The sequence below is a fragment of the Lissotriton helveticus genome, chromosome 12, assembly GCF_964261635.1.
Source record: "Lissotriton helveticus chromosome 12, aLisHel1.1, whole genome shotgun sequence".
NCBI lineage: Eukaryota > Metazoa > Chordata > Amphibia > Caudata > Salamandridae > Lissotriton > Lissotriton helveticus.
This window is the reverse complement of record NC_136073.1, coordinates 447,061,372-447,087,018: the sequence shown is the minus strand read 5'-3', so window position 1 is coordinate 447,087,018 and position 25,647 is coordinate 447,061,372. Positions and strand designations below refer to the sequence as shown.

The following is a 25,647-nucleotide window of genomic DNA, read 5'->3' as shown; positions in this document are numbered from 1 at the left end:
CCAGGGACTGTTCCGATGAGGTAAAACGACACCCTCTACTCTCTGCTCAAGTTGCGGGCAGCCAATCACGGCATTCCTGTTGGAATGCACATACACGATTAATAGAGAAATCATCATGAATTAGCCTTGATCATAGATATACAAATGTGGATTTCCTTACATTTCTCAACAACTGCTGAACGGATTTACAGCAAATAACTAAAAGGGTGAACTGAGAACCAAAATCTACTGTACTGCCAAATTCTGTGCAATTCCTTCCAGTGTCTCAGGCTGCAAGCATGTCTGAAGACTCTATGAGAATGAACATAGAAACCCTTTTTTTGACTCCCACCCCTTTTTCTCAGCCCGCACTTCACAGATCACTCAAAACTTTCCATGCACAACAAGACTCACCATGACACTTTTTTTTTTAGAACATTTTGTGAAAATTCATCAAACTACGCCAAATATATAGGCAAGTCGAAAAATGCTTTTTCTATGGAAACATAGTCCCAATTATAACTACCTACTGGTGACAGCCATTAGGTAATTAGGAGAAATAATAAATATATATATATATATATATATATCCACAAAAATGCATAGTACAGGAGGTCCACAATGTAATACAAGCATTTTAAAGGCCAATATATTACATTACATGAGGGGTAAAGGCATGAAGGCATGCGAGTAAATGCATGCATTGTAACGTTACACATCTTTCTAAGTGGATGGGTAAAATATTTGCAACTCTTTTGTAGAATGTATAGAATTTATGGCGAAGGGGCTACAAAACGCATAACAATTATATTGTCTATTGAATGCTGCTTCACAGTGGTCTACTGTTCCTGAGATTTCAGCTGGGGAGAAGATCAATAATTAGTTTCCCCATTGATCTTTCTTATACAGAATACCCGTGAGACTAATGTATGTTTTCTGCTCTCATCCTGCCTGAACAGTTAATATTTATGAAAATAATATCATACTTTATTTCAGCCTGGAAATATTCTAAGAGGGTAGAAGGTCTCAATCAACACATTTCATTCCCTGGACAGTTTCAAGACTGTAAATCATTTGGCAAATAAATAAACTCAAAAGGTTACATGTTACCATTTATACATTCATGTTTATCTTATATTTGTAATAGTTGATATCACCCATTAAATCCATGGTTAAGGTGAGTTGACCAGGTGCTCTTAACAAAATTGTCTTTAATCACCTAAAGAGGGGTTAGTGAGTATTGAAAAAAAACACTACTTAATTGGTACACACTCTGTAGTGGTGAGATTTTATGATAAAAACAGGACTATAAGGGCTATCTGGTTTCCCTGAGGCCCTATGTCAACATGTAGCTATTCATAAATACACGTCTCAGTCTTTGCATATCTGTTTTTCCTAGATCTCACTATTGCTATTAAAAAGTGCGTGACCACGAATAAAGTGTGTTAATTTTGCAGAAGTTGCATGTGCAAAAGTGCAATTCGAGCGCGTCTAAATCCCATGTCTTTTATATAAGGTTTAAGATAGTCGCCTGGGATACATAAGCCACAGGGCCCTCGATCCTTGGTTCACCCTACAAAGCAGATAGGGGAGGCCACTTAATGATGAAACATTAAATCTAAAACAGGTAATTAAAAAACGATCATAGGAGCTGGTTAAAATAGTGAAGTAATGCTCTATTCCCAGAAGTGATTTAACTAGGATATCAGCTCTGTCAGCTTAATCACTTCCTTACCTTCTCGCTCTGCGCTAACATTCTTGGAGAATAGATCATTAATTTGTATATATCCTCTTTCTTCACTGATCTAAAATTTGTAAAAATACCTATTCTTCCTAGGCTACAGAGTGTTTCTTTGATGTATCTTAGTCAGGGTATTTGAAGGGCATGATCCAATAAGAGGCAGTCCAAAATGACAGCTTGGTTAAAAGAGGCCTCCTCATTGGACAAAATATTCACCCAACAAAGCAGAGGCTTAACCGCGACTAAATCAGACACATGCCTCTGCCCAAGTTCTTCGTGAACTGAGTAAGTGGGTTGCCCTGAAGGACTTTTAGAATCGGCTCATATTTATTGTGCATCGTCTGTAGTTCCACCACTGCCTTGTAACCCAAGATCTCACTCCGTGCACGGCCATTGAGAGACAAATTAATTGATATAATTTTTAAATCCTCCAAGGCGACCATGTACCTACTCTGTGTGCATAGCTTGCTATAGCTCCCATTGCTTTCTTTGTGTACATCACCTTCTCTTCTTTCAGAGTATTCCAGTTTAGTTTAGCGTAAAATAAAACCCCAAGATATTTAAATGCTGGAACTTTGGATGTGCTAAAAGAGTCTGCCTTATAGGAAGTTTTACTCTTCCCTCGACAGCCCACTTCCATCACAAACAACGTGGCGTAATTGGGAGAAAAGTCCAACCCCTTCATAAAGGAGACAAACCCATCAATCAAGACTTGCAATGCTCTTGGGGTGCGTGCTATAAGCACAGCATAATCTGTATACAGCAGTACTGGCACTCGTCTAGTGCCTATTCTCAGGGTATCGACCTGCAGACATAGAAGGGCAGATTCCAGCCCATTAATATACAGTGTAAATAAAAAAGGGGCTAGAATACAGCCTTGGCGCACTTCTCTTGCGCATTTAAAGCTATGGGTGAGGTCCCCCTCTTGTGTAAAGCGTACTGCAGCTGAGGTATGGGCATATAAAGACATCAGGGCATTTATTATTGATCACTCTACTCCTAATTTGTCTAGCAGAGATCATAATTTACAGCAGTTCACCCTATCAAATGCTGCAGTGAGATCTATAAAACCTAGATAAATGGATCCCGCTTTGGCGATTGTATATTTTGCTATCACTAGATAGAGGTTCAGGCATTGGCCCACTGAGGATTTGCCTGCTTGGAAGCCATATGGGACCTCCGAGATAATTTGATTTTTGTCTGCCCACTCCACTAGCCCATTTAGTATGACCCACCCCATAACCTTGACGGTCGAGTCTATCAGTGATATGGGTCATAGCAATTGGGGTTATCCCTATCCCCCTTCTTTGAGATAGGGACAATAGTGGCAGTAGACCAAGATTGGGGCATACCAGTTGACACTGCTGCATTAAGAACCCTGGTTAAAATTGGGGCCCACACCTCAGTATTACTTCTAAACAGGTCAGGGGAAACCCGCCTGGGCCCGGAGCCTTATAATTGGTCAGTCACTCTATACCTGTTATTACCTCGTCTAGCTGATAATTAATATGAGTCACATGGGAGGAGCTTCCAGGCATTATTACAGTGATCTCCCTCCCCATAATTGTAGGCAGCCTGGAAATGATTCTTCCATTGGTCCTGTGTAATATAATGACATATGGTTGGTTTGCCAGGTTCAGAGAAACAGAGTCTATTAATGAATTTCCAAAATAAGGAGCTCTCTTTTTAAGCACTAGTCTCAACCAGTTCATCCCAAGCCTGTTTTTTTAATGTAGACCTCTGTTCCTTTAGTGCTTTTTTTATAGTCATGCGACAACTAGCTACCATAGATATATTACGAGGAGTTTGTTTGATAGCCTTTTTAAGTTTCATCAGTCCTTGAGAACACTCCCTGTCGAACCACCTTGGGCCATCCAATTGGGCAGTGACTACTGGTACAATTAAAAGAGCTCTCACTGACTTTGCTATAGTGGCAAAGGATCGGAGTACATCTCCCTCTGCTGGTGAGATATCTAGGCACTTCAGAATCTCCTGTTGCCTCTCTTTAAAAAGTAGTTAAGAAAAAGCATTGCTATCCACCTGTGACCACCGCAGGCGCCTCCCCTGGTCAGTTGACCTTGATGTCCCTCCCATCCTGCTGCTTTGAGCTAGCTTCGACCCCTGTGCCTGCATCTCCAGAGTCATAGGGTTATGATAACTGAAGGGACTTTCTATAATCCTGAAGAACGATATGATATAAACCAGAGCTGATGACACAAAAATAAAAATTTATGGTGGTAGCGCAACCCCTTTCTTTATACGTAGAAAGATAAATACTATTTGGAGACATTACTGCATTTTTTAGGGTAAACGTTAGGTCATAGGTGTTTAAAAGAGCATTTAATTCTTGACCATCTACAGAGTGCTCCATGTGCCCTTCTTCTGCTATCATGCATGAGGAAGTAGCCCTAGTGTTTTGTCCAGTGTCTGAGCACAGATGACAATTAAAATCTCCAAAGAAAGTAAGATTGCCCAGTGATAAATCGTCCCCCTGTTACTTAGCTATGAGACCGGCTATCTCCTTCAAACTCAATGAACCCACATTCCTATTTTGGCATTATAAAAGTTCATTATTGTGAGTTGTTTCGTTCTGCCTATTACTAACTTTAAACCTTGAGCCATTGAAGGGTTCCAATTCAGTTGTGTCACTGACTCAGAAAGATCAAGGGCAATAAATATAATTAAACCACCCATAGCTCGCCCATATGTCGACACTTCCACTGGGAGGAAGAACGACTTGTAGCCCTCCAAGAAGAATGTATTTTCCACCTCCCAGGTCTCCTGTAGGCAAAGAGGTTATGGTTTGAATCCATCTATTATCCTCAAATTTGGAGGCTAGTCCTGCCACATTCCAGGAGATCAGATTGACCTCACTCCCTCCTGGGTACTGGGTAAAATGGCCAATATTGTCTTGTCGCCTTGATGTCCTATCCGGTAATTCTGGTTAGCGTGATTTGTGGGAAAGGCTACAATCTCTCTATGCAATCCCCCCTGGGCATAACGGATTTGCATAAAAGACCAAATAATACATTATATAAATTACCATCCAATTGCTGCAAAACAGGGAAACATTAAAAGGGGCTCGGAGAACTTCTATAGTAACCTTTTAAGTCATTCAAAGCATGTATACCATGTAACATTTTAATTTAATGCTGCCTTTAGACTACCCTGGATATTTTCAATATTTTCCACAATATCTATTTTAGGTCAAACTGCAATCATCAAGTCTAAAGAGAATAACCGAATAGAGGGGGTGATTTCCTGTCCAGTTCTCTTTGCATTAATGCACATATTAAACAAGTGGCTAAAAAACATATTTCTTCTTATCTTGCATCTGGAAGACCAAAGACTATGTTCTTCCTGAACTTAGATCTATTCGAATAAGATTTTTTGTTAATTCTCCGGTAGTTTTCTGCAATGGTCTCTGCTTGGATACATCTATAAGAAGACCGCTACAACTCTAGAGAGTTCAGAATATAAACATTCATCTGATCCATGAATTGAGGAGAATGTCTCACATGACTGACTCTAGACAAATCCTTTAGTGGTTTCCAGCGGAAGCTAGGATCCACTTTAAGTCTTGGTGTCTCCTCCATATATTTCTAAACTATCCACAGGAAAATTGTAGGAGACTGGCTTAGTATATGGTACTCACTTATGTAGCACTCTGCCCTAATCCAGAAAACCCTTATGGTGATTTTAGTGGTCTTAGATGAGTGTAAAGCAGCTTGTTCTACCAGTACTTAATATTATGGTATAGGTTGAGTGAAAAAGAACCACACAGTGTAGTTATAAAAAATATGTGTTTATTGTTAACAGTCACTAACACATTGCAATATCTCTCACCCAGAGATATAATCACAATACACACAATACTTTGGAAATAGAACACGTAAGTAGTACAAATAAACAGTGGTCTCCAGGGGGAGACCAAACCATTACTAAAATAGTGGAATGTGAACTACGGCTTAAGTCGAGACTGGACCCAGAAGACGGTGAAGAGTCAGGGACTCAAGGCACCACCCAAGGTGAGTATATAGGAACCCCACGGAGGCCTTGTGCAGTGTGGGAAGATGACAGCGTACTCAATGCAAGTCAATAGGTAAGTCGTGGTTGCAGTTTTAAAGAAGAAGGACCCTTCCCAGCGAACCCTGAAGAAAACCTGTGGAAGATTGAAGGTTGGAGAGTCACCCCACCCGTGGATACCCTAGGAACCAGGATACCTACACTAGGGAAGACGGGTGCATAGGCGTGAATTGACGTTGGAAACCGCTGTAGACCACAATGGAGGACTTTAGAAAAGATGTCGCTGGTGAAAAAGGTAAAACCCAAAGGTGGAAGACGAATGCCCACTGATGTCGGGGATGCAGCAGAGTTGACGGTGCCCTTGAGGTTACAGCTGTGTGGACCAGGCGGTGCTGTAGGAAACTGGGAGCCATTCACGAGCTGTCCCACGCCATATGTCAATAGCCAAGGGGTCAGTGTCCAGCAGAGGCACCAACAAGCCTTGGCAAAGGCAACCAATGTAGTAGTTGAAAAAGGTGCAGTGTCGGGACCAGCAAGGTCCAAGTGATCCACCACGAGCAGGTAAGTTAGAGCAGGCCCAAGCAAAGAGGGGAGCACACTGAGCCAAAGAAGACCATCGAGAGGACCCACGGGCCAAAGACACATGAGTCACAAGAGGACCTTGAGCAGCTCACCAAAGGCCCATGGTGCAAAGGATACAGTGCAGATGAAGATCTGGGCTGTGGGAAGATGCTGGAGGCCACAGATTTTTGGAGGACAGAGTTCACAAGCCTTTGCAACTCAACGCGGTGCACATGGGTACTTTTCCAGTGGTTCTAACGAGGGATACTGGCTACAAACTTGCTGTGAAGACAGTGAAGGCCTCGAGGGAGTTGCAAAACCACACCTGTGTTGCTGAACCTTTCGGAGTGCATAGGAACTCAGAAACAGCAGACAGACCAGCGTTGTTTCTGTGCCTGCAGATGCAGGGAAGTGACTCCTTCACTCCAAGGGAGATTCCTTCGGGTGTCTTGGATGTTCACAGGACTTGTGAAGAACCTGTATGGAGCACAGGCACAGACGTTGCAGAAGCCCGGCAGGATGACAAGACCAGGAGCAGCAGGAGTCTTACCATTTGCAGTCTTGGTTTCCAAAGTAAAGTCCAACATACTCCAATGTGCCCAGATGGTTGAAGTTGTAGTGGTTTTGGATCTGAATCTTGTCCCTCGACGGATCTAGGGACCCAGCCACAGGTAATCCCTTAAGTACCCTAAGGAAAGGGTGGGGACGATTCAGGGGCCCCTCACGGAAGAGGGGCTGGACAGTGGGGAGCATACTCCCATGTTCTTGGTCTAGTTTCACTCCAGAGCAGGAGCCATTGACTTCCTGAACTGGTTTCAACTGGAGTATGCAAGGAGGGCACCAAATGTGCCCTTCAAAGCATTCTAGTGGCGTTGGCAAGCTCCCCCACCCTGTCTCAATACACTAAGTCTTGTCTGGGAGGTGGTCACACCTCCCTGTGACAGGAAACCCATTGTCCTGCCTTCCCCTACTCGAGCTTGGCTCAGCAGCAGGAGGGCAGCATCATGTCTCTGGTTGGTAGCAGCCATGTTTGCTGTCCTGGTCTACAAGACTGGTACAGTGGCTCCAGGAGGAGCTTTACAGTGCTTGGAACCATACCTCCCATGCATGGAATCATACCTCCCACACCATTTACGGTGTTAGGGTTTGATTCCAACATGTTTGATACCAAACACAACATGGTTAATTACAGCCAGTTTAGACATAGCCATCGCGTAATGATGCATGGCCACTCTATGTATAATAATTACTGATGCACTTACAACCGAGGAGAATGGACTTCAAGGATAGTTGGGGTGTCCTGCTAATGCATGGGCAACCTCATACGTGTAATTAAGCACCCTGCCTTCAGGATTGAATGGCCTGCCTTAGGGGTGACTATTAGGTTTTAAGTGCAGTGACCTCAGACATAAGGTAACTTATATCTGTTGTAAGTGCTGTTAGCACCAGCTTACAAAGGCTGCAATGGCAGCCCTGTAGTCACAATTTAAGTGGGCTCTCATGGGTGACATAATACATGCTTGAGTCCATGGAAGACCCTTGGTGTACCTAAACCCGGAGTACCTTAATACCTTATACTAGGGACTCACAAGGGTACACCACTAGCCAATCTAGAGGGTACCGAAGTGCTTACCAATTTAGGGAAAAATCACAGAGACCGGGGTCCTGATTAGCAGGATCCCAGTCAGACTAGTCATGAAAAACATAGCAATACCAGTCAAAAAAGAGGGGGTAACCATGCAGAAGGATCCTACCTTCCTACACAAATAATCAGTCCTTACAAGTCATCCAGAAACCTGCTTGGAACACTTTCTGTTGGACCCCATTAAGCAGAAACCACACTTTCTATGTTTCAAGTGCTTGTTAAAATTCCACATATTCAGAGCTCTCTCATTTGCAGGCTATCTTGTTCTATGCTGACCAGTGCCTAAAGACATTTACGCTATAAAAATGGATTATAGAAATGCACTTATTAGCCTGTTGCATTCTCTACCTCTTGATACAGGATTCAAACTATCCGATACCAAGAGACTTTAGAGTATAAAGCACACTGCAAAGGTTCAACACATGCAAGGAGAGGATTGCTCCATCTTATAAAAGTGTCTTTCTTTCTAAAAGGGCATTTTTGCAAAGAGAAAGATATTTACCTCCAAGTGGTTTATTTCTAGAAACGGCACACACCCCTCACCCACACATAGTGAATGCTTCAAAAGTAGGACCCTCCATTGTCAACTAGTTCTGCTAGGCAGGCTCAAATTTGCTTTTTTTCCAGTCTTAAGGTGTAAGAACATGGCAGTTCGTCTGTATCTCAAGTACACCAACCTGAATCCCAGCAGTCATTTCGGAACAATTGAACACATTTTCTAAGTTAGGGTCCTCAATCCCAAAAGCACAGATATGACCTAAGTGTCCCGAGTCATGTGTTGTGTGATGAGAAAAATGTACTGCCATTTTCATCAGTCACTCCTCAGGAGCCACTTCTCCACAGTCTCTTGCTATCACCTCCTGGCATCAATAATTGGTCCTCTCCAAGTTTAAAATATTCAATAATCACCTAGTGTATACCATATGTTTGTGGCTTCCAAAGCTGGATGGCTTATGGGCATTGTGCTCTTTGCCACAACGCTTTAATTGATGAAGTCACATGATATGGTAGAAGTTTTGAATAACTTTGCTTCCAAATACCACCTTCGGCACATACTTCCCACATGATTTCTCGGCTCATCGCTCAGCAAGCTTTACATTAGACTCTATGCTACCTGAAATCCTACCTTGAAATAAAGTCTAAAACACGCACTTACTTTTGAAACCTTTTTCCGTGTCCCTTCCACATTTTCAGCCTCTTCGTGCTCCTTGGCCCCTTGAGTGATATTTGTGTAGTTAACCAACCTGCTAAGCAGGGAGGATACCTTCGGTCGAATATCCAACTCTTCCTGTGTGAGGCAAAAAAGATATTATGTAGAAGGTTGTTTCACAAAGGATTGAGTACATTTTATTTTGATGATATTCAGAGTTGCAAAAGTGTTAAATCTACGATTAAACGCAACAAGGATTCTACACTAGGTGCCATCATAAGATATAGTCTATGATAAAGGCCCTTACAACTTTGACTTTTCATACACGCTTTTAAAATATATAAATCGACTGGTTGTAGTACACAAGTCACAGCTGAAGGATACATTTCCACATGCCAAACTCATAGGTCTTAACAAGCTGATGGACAAAGGTACGAGCAGAATGGAAGGGAGGGAGGAAAGGGGTCACTGGTGTGCAAACCGAGTCATAAGTAACCGAAACAGACAGGGAAATTAATAGCTCGGTGTGTGATGGTGAAGAAAAGAAAAGAGGCCAGGGCCGGACGGGTCCTTTACTCCACTCGGCATTTTCCTGATAGGCTGGAATCCTTGGAGGCACTTGTGTAGGGCAGGGGGCAGCCCCAGGTGCCTTTGTCACTTTCCCCAGCTCGCCGAGGTTAACTGCAGTAGGCAAGGTGAGGTTTCAAGAGAGACCGAAAGAGAGGGGGGAAGGAGAGAAAAAGTGTTCGGTATCCGATATAAAGCAGAGAAGGCTGAGAGGAAATAGATGGACGGAACAAGAGCGATTACATAAGGAGATGAAGGGAGTGGGGCTGGTTTGAGCATTTTCGTCAGGACTGTTTTGGGCCCACGTCTGGCCCTGGAAAAAACAAAGATGAAAAAACGAGCCTTTTTTTGCAAAAGTGAAAAAGTTAAAAGAAAATGAGCATCGTTAAAGTGGGGGGGGGGGGGGTAAGAAACCCCCAGAGTTTCCATTTGAGCTCCGACTGTCCTTATCTTTCAAAATATCAGCTGACCTTACCCAATGCAGCAGTGCATGCATACCTCATCCTGTTGACAATTTTTACTCCAGGAAAATAGGGAGTTAGCAATCCTGAGAGAGGGAGTGGGATCCAAAGTTAAGAATTGTTGACCAATGCGCTTGTAGGCGTCGGTCACTGTGTACACACAGTGCCCAGTATCGCTCTTCACGATCATAACATTTCTTCCAGCAGGCATAAGAGCATTCTTTTATAGCCTATTTATGTGGGCGCAAAAACATGGTCTCTGACTTACCCGAGACCTAAAATCCTAAACCAGCCACTCCTTTGAGCTTTAATAATTAAGGACACAAGCAACACACCTTTGGATATTACCAATACAGGAACTGGTCAAACCGGAGTGCATGCATGTTGGCAAGCCGGTATCTGTTATGTGTAGGTTTGGATTTTATAAAGCACAAAAGGTACCCCAGTGGAAGTCCTGTCATTAGCACAGCCAGAGTTGCAAATCAAACAGCAACAGCTAGGTTTTTAGTTCAAAACAGAAGAGGCCAATTGGTTCTTATGCTTGAAAAGAGAGAAGAACAGGGTTTCTATGCTTTGGAGACAATGCAAGAGGGAGATTTCCAGTCAACATCACATTTTAGGTATTAGTATTTGTGCCATCCACTATACTGCTGTGCAACACGGCTTGAGGTCTACTCTGTAGCTGTACTGTAACCGTGCAGCAGATGCACTGTAATCTGTCAAAACAACCCCCTTTTGAAAGAGAGAAACCTTCCTTTTAAAATGTAATAGGTTACTGCTAGGTAAGCCTTGTATCCCACAATGCTGGGTTTTTAATCAATATTATTTAAACGTAACTTTTAACAAAAACTTACCTTTTCCCTGCCTGAATCTCCTGAAAGCTAATTTACACGAGATTTCCAACCGTCATCCAGCTGGTGAATGACCCTGAATGAGGTGTGAAAACTCGTCCCAGAGTAGAGATAAAAGGCTTAGGTGTGGGGAGGTGTTTTGTTGCTCTAGCAACAAGCCCAGTTGGGTTGTGTCCAGGAACTTCATTTACTTCAAAGGGGCTCCTTGTCACAAGCAAATGTCAGATAGCACCTGTACAGGCCTCTTCTTTCTCCTCTTAGTCAAGCAGGAACAAAAATAATTGGAGAAGTTGCCCCCAGAACTGCCACAGAGTGACAATAGAGGAGGGGCTGGTCATTACCCTGGCTATACCCCTGGGTGAGTACACAGGGAGAACTGTTTTGCCATTTTAGATTTTAAGAATAAGGGTCACTGTGGAATTGTTTGCTGTAGGGCAGACAGGAACTGCTGCAAAGGTGAGTTGGTTACCCTGGGAACTTGTATCACACAAGCTAGTGCCAGGCATAAATGGGGTATCATCTTTAACCCATCTTCTGGACCTGAAGAAGAACCGAAGAGGACTAGTCCTGCTTCAGCAGCCCTAAAGTACAGGACCTGCTCCCTCTTGTACCAAGGACAAAGAAGTGGACTCCAAGGGTCAATTTTCTGGCCACACATTTGGTAAAAAGAACAAATGAAGGACAGAAAGGTGAACAATGCAAACATTCCCCCCAGTCACAAAGATCTGGGTTTAATCCATCGTTATTTTGCTCACCACGCCACCTCAGTTTGGACCCAGCCATATGGAAATCAGTCTTGACCCTGCTCCTCGTGGGAACAGTCCAGCCTGAACTGCAAAGCCAGGCCCTTCCTGGACCGGAAGCAAGCGTCTTAGGACCGGTTTCGGGCATCACCACTCATCAGCCAGGCTACTTCGAAAATCTATAACTCAGGTTATATGTGACGCATCAATTTGATTTTGGTGCCTATATTGATATAAAAATACAATCCATTTTTATAAATTGGTGTCAAGGTTTCTTTCGAGTCATGTCACTTTCTTATCGTCAATGCTGGTACTGTGAAATGTTTAACACATGTTCCTCTACGTACGCCAGACTGCTCTGTGCCATGCTACCAGTCCAGAGCTAAGGCTGCTAAGGGTGAATCGGATGTCCATCTCTGTGTATTGTTGTAGTTTTACATGATAAGACCACTGTTAACCCTGGGATATTTTGGGGTGTTTCCCCAAACTTTTTGCTTTGTGACCTCCTGGTTTTGATTCTGTTTTCACTGCTGATCAGTGTTAAAGTGCAAGTGCTCCTAAGGTAAATCGTGTTATGGATCGGTCTTTCCATGATAGGTTAGTTGATTTACTGCTAAGACCCCAGTACAGTGCACTGTGTGTGCCCAGGGCCTGTAAATCAAATACTACTAGTCGGCTGCAACAATGGTTGTGCCACCCACGCAAGCTGCCTTTCAAAGGGTTCTCAGACCTGTCACTGCAGTGTCTGCATGCTGTTTCACACTGCCATGTCGACCTGGCAAGTGCACCCACTTGCCAGGCTCTAACCTTCCTTTTTTTACATGTAAGACACCCCTCAGGTAGGCCCAAGGTACCCCTGTGGGCAGGTTTCAGTGTATGTGAAAGGAAGAATGTACTGGTGTGAATACAGTGTGTTTCGTTTTTCACTATTGAAAGGCTATCTGTCCCATAGGTAAGATTGGGATATACTTTGTAACATCTTACAAGTATAACTTTTCATTATGACAAGATAGGAGAATGGAGCTTAGAATGCCTGAACTCAGAATTTAAAAATACATCTTTTAGTAAAGATGGTTATTAAATTGTATGTTTTAAAATGCCTCTTTTCGAAAGTAGCCATTTTTTTGCTTAAACAATCCTGTGTGTCTCTGCTGGGTTGTGGATTGACTGCCTGGCTTTGGAGTGACAGGAGCTGGGGATATTCATTCACTGTAAACAGCCACTGTGGGGGTTGAAGTGTGTCCTGACTTTCCGGATGATGCAGGGCTGGGCTGAATAGACCTGGGCTGCATTTAGAGTAGTGGGAGGAGGTTTCCTTGCACCTGAATTGGCCTGGTCTGCCTTACACAATGCTAGCTCAACCTCCTGCCATGAAGCTCGACCAGAGAGGACAGAACTGGTTTGGAATAAGCACAGAGGCTCTCTGCCACAAGAGAACAAAGGGAAATGTGGTATAAATATTGGGGCTTCAAGTTAGTCTGCTACCAGCAATGGGAACTGTGTGTTTTGTGCTGCAACAGAAGATAAAGCAACCAGACACCGTCACTGATGCCTCTGCTGACTGCTTTATAAAGTGGGAACTAGACCAGAGACATCGGGCATCAGAGCGCTTTACATAACCACCAGTTTCATTAAAGATTGACACATTCATTTTTTCTTTTTCTTCTTTTGTTAGGCATGGGGAGATTAAGTGATTTGCCCAGAATCACAGGATGTTGAGCGTCGTTGCCGAGACTCGAACCCCGTACCCCAGCTTCGAGGTCAACCGCTCTAACCGTAAGGCTACATCCTACCCCTTGTTCTGAAGGTACCATGGAGGCCACCGTCGTATTTAGCACTGCAACCCTGGTTTCACCAACGATGCCCGATGTAGCCACTGCGCCGCTGCTTGCACCGTGACCTGTGAGCAGGACGCTTCATGCCACCTTGCTTCACGTCACAGCCCTGGTATCCCAGACGATGATGCTTCACGGCCGACAGACACTGCTGCTTGCCCTGCCCTCATCCCACACCACAGCCTTGGCCTGCCAATGCCATTGACTCCAGTTCTTCAGCCGATGACAGCACTTCCACAATGATGCCACTGCTTGCACCGTGACCTGCCAGCACCGCAATGAGCAATGTGTAGTGTAGTTCCTATATTCCCAATAGGCTCTGCGCATTGGAATAATATATTCAGCAGTGTAGACGTAGGACTGAGGTTAACTAGGTCTCTACTGACTATATTAGACTTACGTTTTTGCCAGCTAGCTCAGAGGTCACTAGAAACTTTCTCGAATAAACAAGGAGGAGTTTAACCTCCCTGGATAGACAAGAAGGGATTAGCTTCCGACAACCATAAAACATGACAACTTTGCTCTCCCTGAATAAGAGTGTATCTCTAGAGTCGTGTGAAAACAATAGACCGCTATTTCACTCAGTCAAATGTGCGTACTTAGTTTCACCAGAATGCAGAGAAAAGAGAGACGGGCGTTTTCAATGAAAGGTGTAATTTATTGAGCAGTCTTCTTCCTCATGCAAGAGAAAAGAATTGCCACGATTGTAATACTCATAGTAAAGTAAAGTGCGTACAGTAAAAGGAGGATTATAAAATAATACTGTAAAAGCATTGATATGGTTTCTGAGCCATATGATACTTTAAAATAGATAAAATATATACATACTTATATACATTGACTAACGTACTTAACTGGTGCTTCTAAATACGTCTACCCCGGTGTACCTGACCTAAGCCTAATACGTGGGAAGGAGTAAGTAAGTAGCAGTTTAAGTTAAGTTTGTTTTGCCAAGAATCTGATTCAAGAATTCTCTTTAAGGGTTTAGTCAGCTCCGTACCTGGGTAATTAGAAAGCAGGAGGTCTTGTATCTCTTTCTCAGGACTCGATATCCCAGTAACCCGCGAAGGTATCTGGAAACACCGGAGCTGGATTTCTCGGCAGGAGAAAAGACAGCGTCTCTCTCAGTGCGTCAAAGAGGAGGGGCAGCGTCCGTGGGCTCTCGCATCAGCTGGGCTCTCGGGCAAGTAGATAGCTGCTCTGCTCCAAAACCACCACTGTGTGTTTGCTTAAGGCAAAGTTGGTATATTTATACCTGAAAGGTGCCTGGGTTTGACGTAAGGTTGGACATAAGACGTCAATAAAGATGTCACTAAGAACTGGCCGCTCTTACAGTGCTTTACAGGAGTTCTAGGACGAAATCAAAACAAAAGCAAGGGGGATTTCCCAGGTTGCTGGAGGCTTGGTTTTGTTTAGAGAACTCGGTATGCTTTCTAGGGGGCCGGAGAAGTCGCCTTGCTTAATGTGACAGCATGTACTACGACTGAATTATGGATATGATTATTATGCCGTTGTATGGATATTATTGATTATAACCGGACAAGGGCATAAAATAGGAATATCGATTCAGGTCCCTAGATAAAAACACTACACCCACTCCACGAATTAATGTCCATCATTACTAAAACTAAGCAATAGTAAAAATTTAAAAGGTGCATGTGTATACCATCCCACCCCAAAATACATTTGAAATGGTGTATGCGAAATACATGAAAATGATTATAGGTACTGTACGCTTTTCAAGCAGTGTAATCATTCATTAAAAAAGGATTGCATAAATTCATCAGCTGAATGAAAATGCGAAAATTACACATGAAATGGCTCTTAATACAGAAAAGAAGTGCGAGACCATTCCATCACATATAAATACAGTTATTTGTAAATATGCTAGAGGCTGAGGTAATATATTGTCTCTAGAGTTCCTAAAAATAGAAGCTCTGTTCTCTAAGAATAGTTCTACTTTAAGCAGAGTACAAGCGCCCAAAAAAAAAAAAAGGTAAATATTTTGGAAGGGGAGATGGAGAATTTTTTTTTTCGCTATCAGGGCAAAAATAGATCCAAATATTTTCAGTAGCTTTTTGTTTAACAAAGCCGATGGCCGAATTCAGAGTTTATGGAACGCTGTGTGCTTGCTTGCTTAAAAGTTATTCTTTCTGTTCAGGGGAGAACATCATTTCAGACAGACTCGCAAAAAAGTTGTCTACGGCTTCAGGTGAAAGTTCAACCAAGTTTGAAAATGCCGCAACTGTGCAGTCGTGAGAATGATTGCTATCATCGATGTCTTGATCAGCAATGCTCACAGAAGGTCGTACCTGGGTGATATTGCTCTCATCTCGTACTTCACTACCCTCTAATCGCAGTGGTGAAGTCTCAACGAATGCCGTCATCAGGATTGGTAACCGCTGGGGACAACACGATGCATGAGCAGTTACAGGACTTAGCAAAGTATCTGTATCCAATGGTACTGCTGATTGTAGTGTAAGACAGACGTCCAACACGCATTCTTCTCCGCATAGCATACATCGAAGCACAGGTAAGATACAATTCTGCCAGATGGGTCTGAATGAAAGAAACCAGGTCATATTTAGATCTCTTAGCCGGGCTAATCCAAGGACTTTAGTTATGCGGTCCCGATAGCGTATAGCTAGGATCGTTTCTTCCATCGTTGCAGGAGTCTTGTCTGCGATTTGGCTTGCCATAACGAAGCATAAGTATCAAAAATAAAATGCCTGCTATGAGTCCCAACAGGAGTGGTAGGCCGCCAAAGACAGAATGGACAAAATTAGGAAAAATGCCCAGAACTGTTGTGAAGGGTGTTAACAGTCCCGAAAGAATTGTCTTAAATATATGTGGATACTGCTGGTATCAGACATATTTAGGATTTGGCTTAACATTTCTGCGAAGTGCAGGGGGCAATTTGTTGATAAAAGTGTATGTATCTCTGCCGTTGTCCTTGCAACTTGAAGATCATACGTTTCTTTTGATGACGTCAAGGGCACAGTTGTCTGTAGAAGGACAGACTTCATTCTGCTTAAAGTATCAATTCGAATAGAAGAATTATTCAAAAAGGGCCACATTTTTGCCTCCCTGTCTGGAGTGCTGTTTGGATACAATACTTGCATACAGCAAGTGACCATGGAACTAACGCTCACGAGATAAGCTTTTCCTGGCACCATGCCACAACATCTGTGGTCCACTATTAGAATATAGCTCCCGTTAGAAAGCCGTCTAAAGAATGGCTCTATTCGAGGTGCAGGTGTGCCATGCTGGTGACATGAAAGGTTATTTGAAGTCCCCTCACAGGCCCCATGCAATTAATACCTTGACACAGAAGTATACCACTTAGTGACCCTTTACAATTATTACCACTAAGAAATACATTCTGTTCCTTTTCACTATAACATGTGTGTGTGTAAGGTAATTTCCATGATGACTTAATGTACCCTTTACCCAACCTTTCATACTGGCCTGCTGGTATATACTTTTGACAGTATTTAAATTGGAAAGTTGTTATCGGAATAGTTATTATTCCGTGTATTATCCATTCAATGACAGGTCGTTCTGACATTGTCAATGCCAATCTCTCAAGTTTTTCAATGCTCAGAATTGTATATTCTGCTCCTTTCTGTGCCAAGCTGATTTGTGTATCAGTAAGGTTAAAGATAGAGAATAATGACGTTGTGTTGATTAAATGCCAAGGCACGTAGCCTGAACGCAGATTTTGTAACGTCCAGCCAAGCTGTACAATGGAACGTAATTGGGACTGACCGTGTTGTAACATTAGCAAGTCCTGCTCTAATATATCTATAGCAGATGATACAATACTGTACAGTGAATATATTCTGGAAGACAGTCAATAACCCATTGTCCAATTCAGAAAGTGACTTTTCGAAATTAATACGGTCAATTTCCCGTATTTTTTCTGCTGTTTTAATTTGCGTTTCTTTCCAAGCTTCATTGTAAGCTGCGTATATACCGGCCGCTATGAAACGTTTTTGACACTGTTTGCGTGGTCCCATTATGAAATCACGCAAGTCAGCACCGTCTTTAAGTAAAGTCAAGTGTTGCTTAATTTCTGCCAGTGTGGATTTCTGTAGCCATTCGAGGCAAAGTTTCCCTACACTGTATGTTGTAACTATCCCTGGATGTTGTCTCTGGGAGTATCCGGGGTCTGGCCTGGTCAATTTGAACCCCTGTATTTTGTTCAGGAATCTGTCTTGACAGTTATTTGTGTCTGTGGGCCAGATCAACCATTTTTTCCAATCAGGATGTGTTCTGTTTTGGTTAAAAATATGTGATACGTCTATCTCAACATCTGTAGTGCTATTACTGCCAGGTGTTGGCTTTGGAATAGACGGTTTGTTGAAGTCTTTAATTTTGGCTAGGCCAAGACAGGTTGTCTGTTGAATTGTGCCATTCAAGAATATAATTTGTTCTGGGATCATGCAGGCTCTAAATAATGATTCTATACCTTGGACCTGCCAACCTTTGGTACCCCAGATGGTTTTTGTTTCAATGTTGTTTTTCCAAAAATCAAAACCAAATGTATTAATTCTTTCATAAAATGTTTCTGAATAGATTAATTTAGTGTTTGTCAGCATTGTTTTCACCCCTGTCTTATTTAACATGTTGTAATAAAACGTTTCTGCATTACTAATGTTAAAACCTGAGAAGTATGGGAATTTCTCGTAAAATGTTCTAGAACTACCTTTTGATGGAGTTGCACAATGTTCCCATTGATTATCATTAAAAACATTTCTAGGCTGAGCAGATTTATGCAAATAGTGATGTGCAAAGTGGTTGTAGCAGTACATTTCTTCATAATTAGATGAACCCTGCAAGTAATCATGTTCTGTAAATTTTGCTGACATTACTAAATCTGACATCATATCATTAATACTTTCAAAGTCCCAATCATCAGAGAATGTGCTCGGTTTTACAAAGTCACTTAATGAAACCTTAAACTGGTGTGGATATTTCAAGAGCTCGACCGGGCCATAGATTTCGTAATCTGTTTTGTCCCAAGCTACCCCACCGGGTATTGGATTGGCTGTGACATTCACGGATGATAGTTCTCTTTTCTCGATGTGAGATGACTTGTGTGGCTTTAGGACCAAGTTGATGTTCTGACTTGCTGTGTCCATTGTACTGTATTTTCCCTCAATGAAATTTCCCAAACAAAGAACCATGATGAGCCAAAGCAGGAGGAAAAGTACACCTAACACAATCCAAAATTCAATCCATGGAGAAATCAGATAGGTTTCTTTGAGTTGATGAAAGAGTTCTGTTACTTTGTCTTTAAAAGATTTAGTTGTTGGCTGTTCTTCAGGCTCGCTTGGATCCTCAGAAAAGTCATCGAAATTGATGAAGTAGCCAGATTCAGTTCTGTCAATTGTTGGAATCGCTTCCGGAATTTCATTTGCTTTTGGAATTTTCTTTGTTTCATTAGCATTGGCTGAGGCTACATCGTTGTAGACAGGTGTTTCTTGACGAACTGTTGCAATTTGGGTTTCAAGAGGCATAAGTTCCATGGCATTGTTGCATAGTCCTTTTTGATTCACTGTAGGTTTATCAAATGTGATTAGTCTCTCAGTTTGAACCTCTTGTATTGTAGCAAACTTTGGTGTTCTGCTATTTCTTGGGAGTCCACTGGGCCTACTACTTATTATTGGCCACATGATTGTGGTTTTACCAAGTCGATGGATACAACTCGGTTCTCCTTTTTACCAGCAAGGGGCGGTAGTACAACTGATCTTGTTCCGTTGACAGCTAAGACAGGTACTGCTTTTCTGTAAGAAGGCCCAAATTCCTTCTTCACCGCGATCTTCTCTCTGACCAGATCCCCAATCTTTGGAATCCAGACAGGCCTTGCTGGGACAGGTGGTTTATCTTCAGTGGCTGTTGGCTGCTGTTTTAGCTTTACGTTGCTCAGGTCTTTTCTTGTTTCATTTAAGTCCTGTAAAATAGCCAAACGATCTTTGATATCAAAGCATTTTTCTTCTACCACTGAAGTCTGACTATCTAAGTCCTGAATATGCATTCTAGTACCGAACAATAGTTCATACGGACTGAAACCTTTTAGAGAATTTCTTGGCAGATTGTTAAGACTACGTTGGACACTTGTTAAATGTTGGACCCACCCATCACCCGTACCTAATACCCTCGCCGTTATAGATTGCTTTATGTCTCGGTTTTTTCTTTCCACAATCCAGTTTCCCTCAGGATGGAAGGGACAAGAGTACCGCAATGCAATGCCCATGCTGGTCATGGCCTCCTTATAAGCTCGAGAGCTAAAAGCAGGACCATGGTCAGAATGTAGCATGCCAATTGCGTATGTGCCGATATAGACTCGCAAATCTTTTACAACAGTTCTGGCGTCAGCCGAGCACTGGTGTCTACATTTTAAGTGGATCTAGTCTTAAATAATATATATATTGGGACGCATTTTTCTTGTTTAATCATGTGTATAGATCGCCTTATGCTTTCTATTAGGTGTTCTGGCACTACTTCGGCCCGTTCGCCACTGCGATCTCTGTTGCAGTTTTCACAGTTTATTGCAAATTTGTGATTATGCAAGCTCATTCCCGGCCACCAGTATTCGGGTTGTAATTCTGTCAGCGATTCTTTGATCATCTGATGCCTTAGACCTAATCCCATATGTGCTTCTTGTATTAAGAAGATTCTCCTGTTCGTGTTTGGAATTACTCTATCCCCCACTCCAGGGATTCGAGCAAAAGGAACAGAGTTTGCATCGATTATGTATGTATAATTGAGTGGATAGTTCACGGGTAATGCTGCACAGTCGCCTTTTGAAGACGTTTTTACCGCCAGCACGGTTTCCCCGTCTATGTATTTTTCTGAACGCTTTTTTGTGGCTACGGAAGCCGGATTAGTTGCTTCCGCTGTGGCTGTCTCAGTCAATGAATTCCCTGCAGCGTGAACGCCATCACGCTGATGACTCAGTGTATGTATCACGTGAGTCTTTTGTAGTCCTTTCTTTAAAAGAACTACTTGTTCCCAAAGCGATTTTTGCTTGATTGTGGCACCTGTATCATCTTTGTAACCGTTTTGAACCCATTTCTGCAAGTCATTATTGTATGATGTGACGCAGGAATGCGAATCGCACACTATTAGTGTCGGGAATTCGCGATCGGCAATATCGAGCACCATTTTTAAAGCTATTAATTCAGTTTGTTGACCTGAATTGTCTTTTACAGATTGTGACATTGTTACCAGTGGTCTCAATTTACCTCCGCGCCACCGGCATTTGACAACCTCGCACTTAGCGTTATAAGCTTGTTTTCCCCAAACTGAGGGTTGTGCATATCCGTCTGTATATATTACACAGGCGTAAAGTTGTATGGGCAGAATTTTGATTGGCAGAGGATATTCTCTTTCATATGTTAGATATTTCAATTTTTTCATTCCCGGGTCAAAATAGTATTTCACTTTTTCTGTAGCAAGAGAATTCTCCCATTGTATCCATTTTGGATCTAATGCCACGGTAGTTAAATTGCGTGGACTTGTTAATGCCTCAAAGGCTGATTCTGCTGTTAAAACAGTTATCCTTTTGCCTTGGGCTTGGTCTCTTTCGCTGGCTACAGCTGTTTGAACCGCATTTACAACATTTTCCGCAAGACTGAATGTTCTTTCAGCTTGTGAGTAAAAGTGTGATTTGTATGCTATTGGTACCTTTTCTCCCTCATTAGAGGTCAGGTACGTAAATCCGCATCTTCCTGGGATGACTCGGATTACAAGGTTGCGTGTATTATTGCGAGTTTGCAATTTGGTTTTTGCTAACATGTTTGTTTGCAATGATCTCAAAATGTCTGTGTGTTTTTGAGTCCAATTGATTGGTTTAAAATCAGGTTTTATTAATTCATAGAGAGGTTTAACCCTCTCTGCATAATTTAGAATGTAAGTTCTTCCGAAATTCAGGAAACCTAGAATTGATTGCAAGTTTTTCAGCGTTTTTGGTGCTTGGATTACAGCGCATTTCTCTAAGAAATTGTCTGTCAGGCTTTTGCCTTCACTTGATAATTCATATCCTAAAAACAGGACAGTTAGATGGGCAATTCGCGATTTTTTAAAGTTGAATTTGTAACCCTCTGCTGCGAACCCAAGTATTATGGTGTTCACTCTTTTCAAGTGAGTATCCAAGTCATCATCTGTTAGATAGATGTCATCGACATAAGATAATGCCTCATCATCATACATTTGTAGTAACTCTGTTACTCTTGCTGAGAATAATCCTGGGCTGTTCTTGAACCCCTGTTGGAGTCGACAGAATTTTTTTCTGCGAGCCCATTATTGAGAAAGCGGTCAAATACCTGCTTTCAGGTGCTATGTTTTGACAAAAGAATCCATTTGAGATGTCTAATGTTTTGTATTTTTTGCGCACGATGTTATTCATTAGTGCTGCACTGTGTGAGTTTTGTACTGCAAATGTTTTGCAACATGAGTTAAGGTGTCTATAGTCCAAAACTAGTCGATATGAATCGTCTGGTTTGGAGACAGGAAACAGAGGATTGTTCATTTGTGAGGTGCATGTTTCAATCACCCCCTGGTATTCAAGTTGATCTAAGATCTCCCTGACCTGTTTTTTAGCTTCTTGCTTAATTGGGTACTGCCTCTGTGCAGTTGGTTGATATTTTAACTGGATTCTGTGAGGAGGAGAGTCCTCATCCCATCCGACATGGTTTTTATATAATGCAGGAGCTTGGGCTACTGCCCACTTTCTTGCAAGTGTATATTTTTTTATGAATTGGAATGTGATTTGAGAAGGCAGGCATAATCATTTCTTCGCCATGAGGGCACTCCCTGACAAAATCTGGTGGCCAGTCTTTTTCAGCTAAAAGGATGTCATAGCCTTTGGAAAGGTTATCCCAAAATAGACCCCTTATTTTCCTAGTCTTATCTCCCTCTATACGTAATGTTATTTCGTATATCTTATGAGGTTTGCTAACTCTGGTATCTGCAGTTTCCACCTGAATGTATTCATTCGTGTCCACTGTCTCCAGATGATTCATCAGGATCTTGCGAGCTATGCTCACTTCTGCTGCGCTGTCTAGCATTGTATGAGCCCACTCTCCGTTTTTCAGCTGTGTCCTCAGGATCCTCGGCATGTTTGATTACTTTAATACTGGCTACCTTCTTTTTTGGAAATTGTAATTTTTTACTTTGATGAGCAGGTTCCTTGTCTTTGGACTTGACGTGCTCTTCCCTTTGTTCTGACCGTCCTCTTCTTTCCGATTTCTGCGAGGAAATCTGAAAAGATCGAGAGGGACGTGTATCAATATCTTGATATCTATCAGGTTTCTTTAGATTATCCCTATTTCTAAGGTTGTATCTTTTCTCAGAGGGCTCCCTCTGGGGAGACTTGTGTCCTTGGTCCGGAGATCTTTCTCTCCGCCGAGGAGACCTTCCTCTGGACTGGAATCTTTTATCTTTGGGAGTGGGTTGTTTATTTCCATCCCAGCTCTTTTTTGGAGTGTTTAGATTATTTTTAATAAATATCTTTTCAGGATTTTCAGTTTGTTGGGGTTTTACTGGTTTCCCACCCAAACTATCTCTTCCTAGTTCTTAATAGGATTTTTCTATGATTCTGGCAAGTTCAAATGGTTGTTCTGCTATATCTGTTTCCTTCAATTTCTGGAGGAAAGTTATATCCTCCGTTGCCAATTGAACCAACTCTCTATATGCCTTTGTTAATTCTTTTATTTTAACTAAGAGTTCTTCGCTAGACATTTTATCAATGTCAGGTTGTGGTGTGTAGCTGGCTAGAACCGGCCACGTTGCTCCTGGTCTACCTAGTTGACCGAGCCTGGTGATGTGATTATTATGTTTTAGGGCGCCTTTAAACCAGAGCAGGTGCTCTTGGTTTTTTAATGGGATTTCCACCTCCTCGAAAGGGGTGTACTCATCCGGAGGTTCCTCTATTTTGTAATAGTGGAATTCGTGTGTGACAGCGTTTGCTGCTGGAAAGTTTATCCATGAATAGAATACCTCTGTCTGCCGATATTCATGTGCCTCAATTACGAATATGACTGTACCACCTCTCGATGTCCGTCCATTCTCTATAAGTTTAAGAGTTATAGTTTTTCTTATGTTGACCGGAATGAGTATAGCATTCGGGTCGGTCTGCAGGAGACTATTGTCATCCTCTAGGAGTCGAGCCGCTATTCTAGCTGCCTCCCTTTCTTCTTCACCGTCTGACATTTTACTGACAGAAAGGTTTTTTGTTGCAGATCAAGTTTCAAGGAAACAAAGATTAGGTGCACAATATTTTGGAACACTGTATCCTTCAACGTTGACTAAACCAAAAACTATACATAGAAATCTCTTCCTACTAAGTTTCGGCGGATTTTTAACCTTTTACCCACTCCAGACGTCTTTTGGAGTATTTACGGGGAAAAGGGTCTGTGTGAAAAAGCACAACTGAGTTACTCTAACGTCTTGCGTTAGATTTATCGCCTTACCAAACGTTGGGCGCCATGTAGTGTAGTTCCTATAGTCCCAATAGGCTCTGCGCATTGGAATAATATATTCAGCAGTGTAGACGTAGGACTGAGGTTAACTAGGTCTCTACTGACTATATTAGACTTACGTTTTTGCCAGCTAGCTCAGAGGTCACTAGAAACTTTCTCGAATAAGCGAGGAGGAGTTTAACCTCCCTGGATAGACAAGAAGGGATTAGCTTCTGACAATTGTACAACATGACAACTTTGCTCTCCCTGAATAAGAGTGTATCTCTAGAGTCGTGTGAAAACAAAAGACAGCTATTTCACTCAGTCAAAGGTGCGTACTTAGTTTCACCAGATTGCAGAGAAAAGAGAGACGGGCGTTTTCAATAAAAGGTATTATTTATTGAGCAGTCTCCTTCCTCATACAAGAGAAATGAGTTGCTACAATTGCAATACTTATAGTAAAGTAAAGTGCGTACAGTAAAAGCAGGATTATAAAATAATACTGTAAAAGCATTGATATGGTTTCTTAGCCATATGATAATTTAAAATAGATAAAATATATACATACATATATACATTGACTAATCGTACTCAACTGGTGCTTCTAACTATGCCTACCCCGGTGTACCTGACCTAAGCCTAATACGTGGGAAGGAGTAAGTAAGTAGCAGTTTAAGTTAAGTTTGTTTTGCCTAGAATCTGACTCAAGAATTCTCTGTAAGGGTTTAGTCAGCTCAGTACCTGGGTAATAGAAGGCAGGAGGGCTGGTATCTCTCTCAGGACTCGATATCCCAGTCACCCGCAAGGGTAGGCTGGAAACGCCGGAGCTGGATTTTCTCGGCAGGAGAAAAGACAGCGTCTTTCTCAGCGCATCAAAAGGGAGGGGCAGCGTCCGTGGGCTCTCGCATCAGCTGGGCTCTTCGGAAGTAGATATCTGCTCTGCTCCAGGATTACCACCATGTGTTTGCTTAAGGCAGCGTTGGTATATTTATACCTGAAAGGTGCCGGGTTTGACGTAAGGCTGGACATAAGACGTCAATAAAGATGTCACTAAGAACTGGCCGTTCTTACAGTGCTTTACTGGAGTTCTAGGACGAAATCAAAACAATAGCAAGGGGGATTTCCCAGGTTGCTGGAGGCTTGGTTTGTTTAGAGAACTCGGTGTGCTTTCTAGGGGGCTGGAGGAGTAGGCTTGCTTAATGTGACAGCATGTGCTACGACTGAATTATGAATAGGGTTTTTATGCCGTTGTATGGATATTATTGATTTATAACCGGACAGGGGCACAAAATAGAAATATCGATTCAGGTCCCTAGATAAACACACTACACTACATGTGGTGCGATCCCCATTGGAAGACAGATAGTCAGAATTCGGTGTTTCTCAGTAGGGGTAGTATCCGGAAATACTGCCTTTATTTGAGCGATTTGTTGTGCTAACCAGAATGGAATTTGTTCCCGTTTTATGGGTACTTTACCCAGACATGATTGTATGTTCTGTGGTGTAATTTTGTTTGTGTTCCCCTGATGAGGGGTCAGCTGTGGAATGTTAATAGCTGGTTGGACTGTTGAAGTCCGCATTACATATTGGACTAATTGTCTATGTATTTTAATTATTATTTT

General features: G+C 42.3%; 1 protein-coding gene across 1 annotated transcript in view; it reads right to left on the bottom strand.

Annotated features, from left to right (window-relative positions):
- The window catches only part of SLC12A4 (solute carrier family 12 member 4), a 546,284-nt gene that overhangs the window by 359,877 nt on the left and 160,760 nt on the right, over window positions 1-25,647 (bottom strand). The window contains exon 3 of the mRNA XM_078670770.1: window positions 9,109-9,240. Coding sequence (XP_078526896.1) covers window positions 9,109-9,240 — 132 coding nt within the window. The remainder of the gene's footprint in view (window positions 1-9,108; window positions 9,241-25,647) is intronic.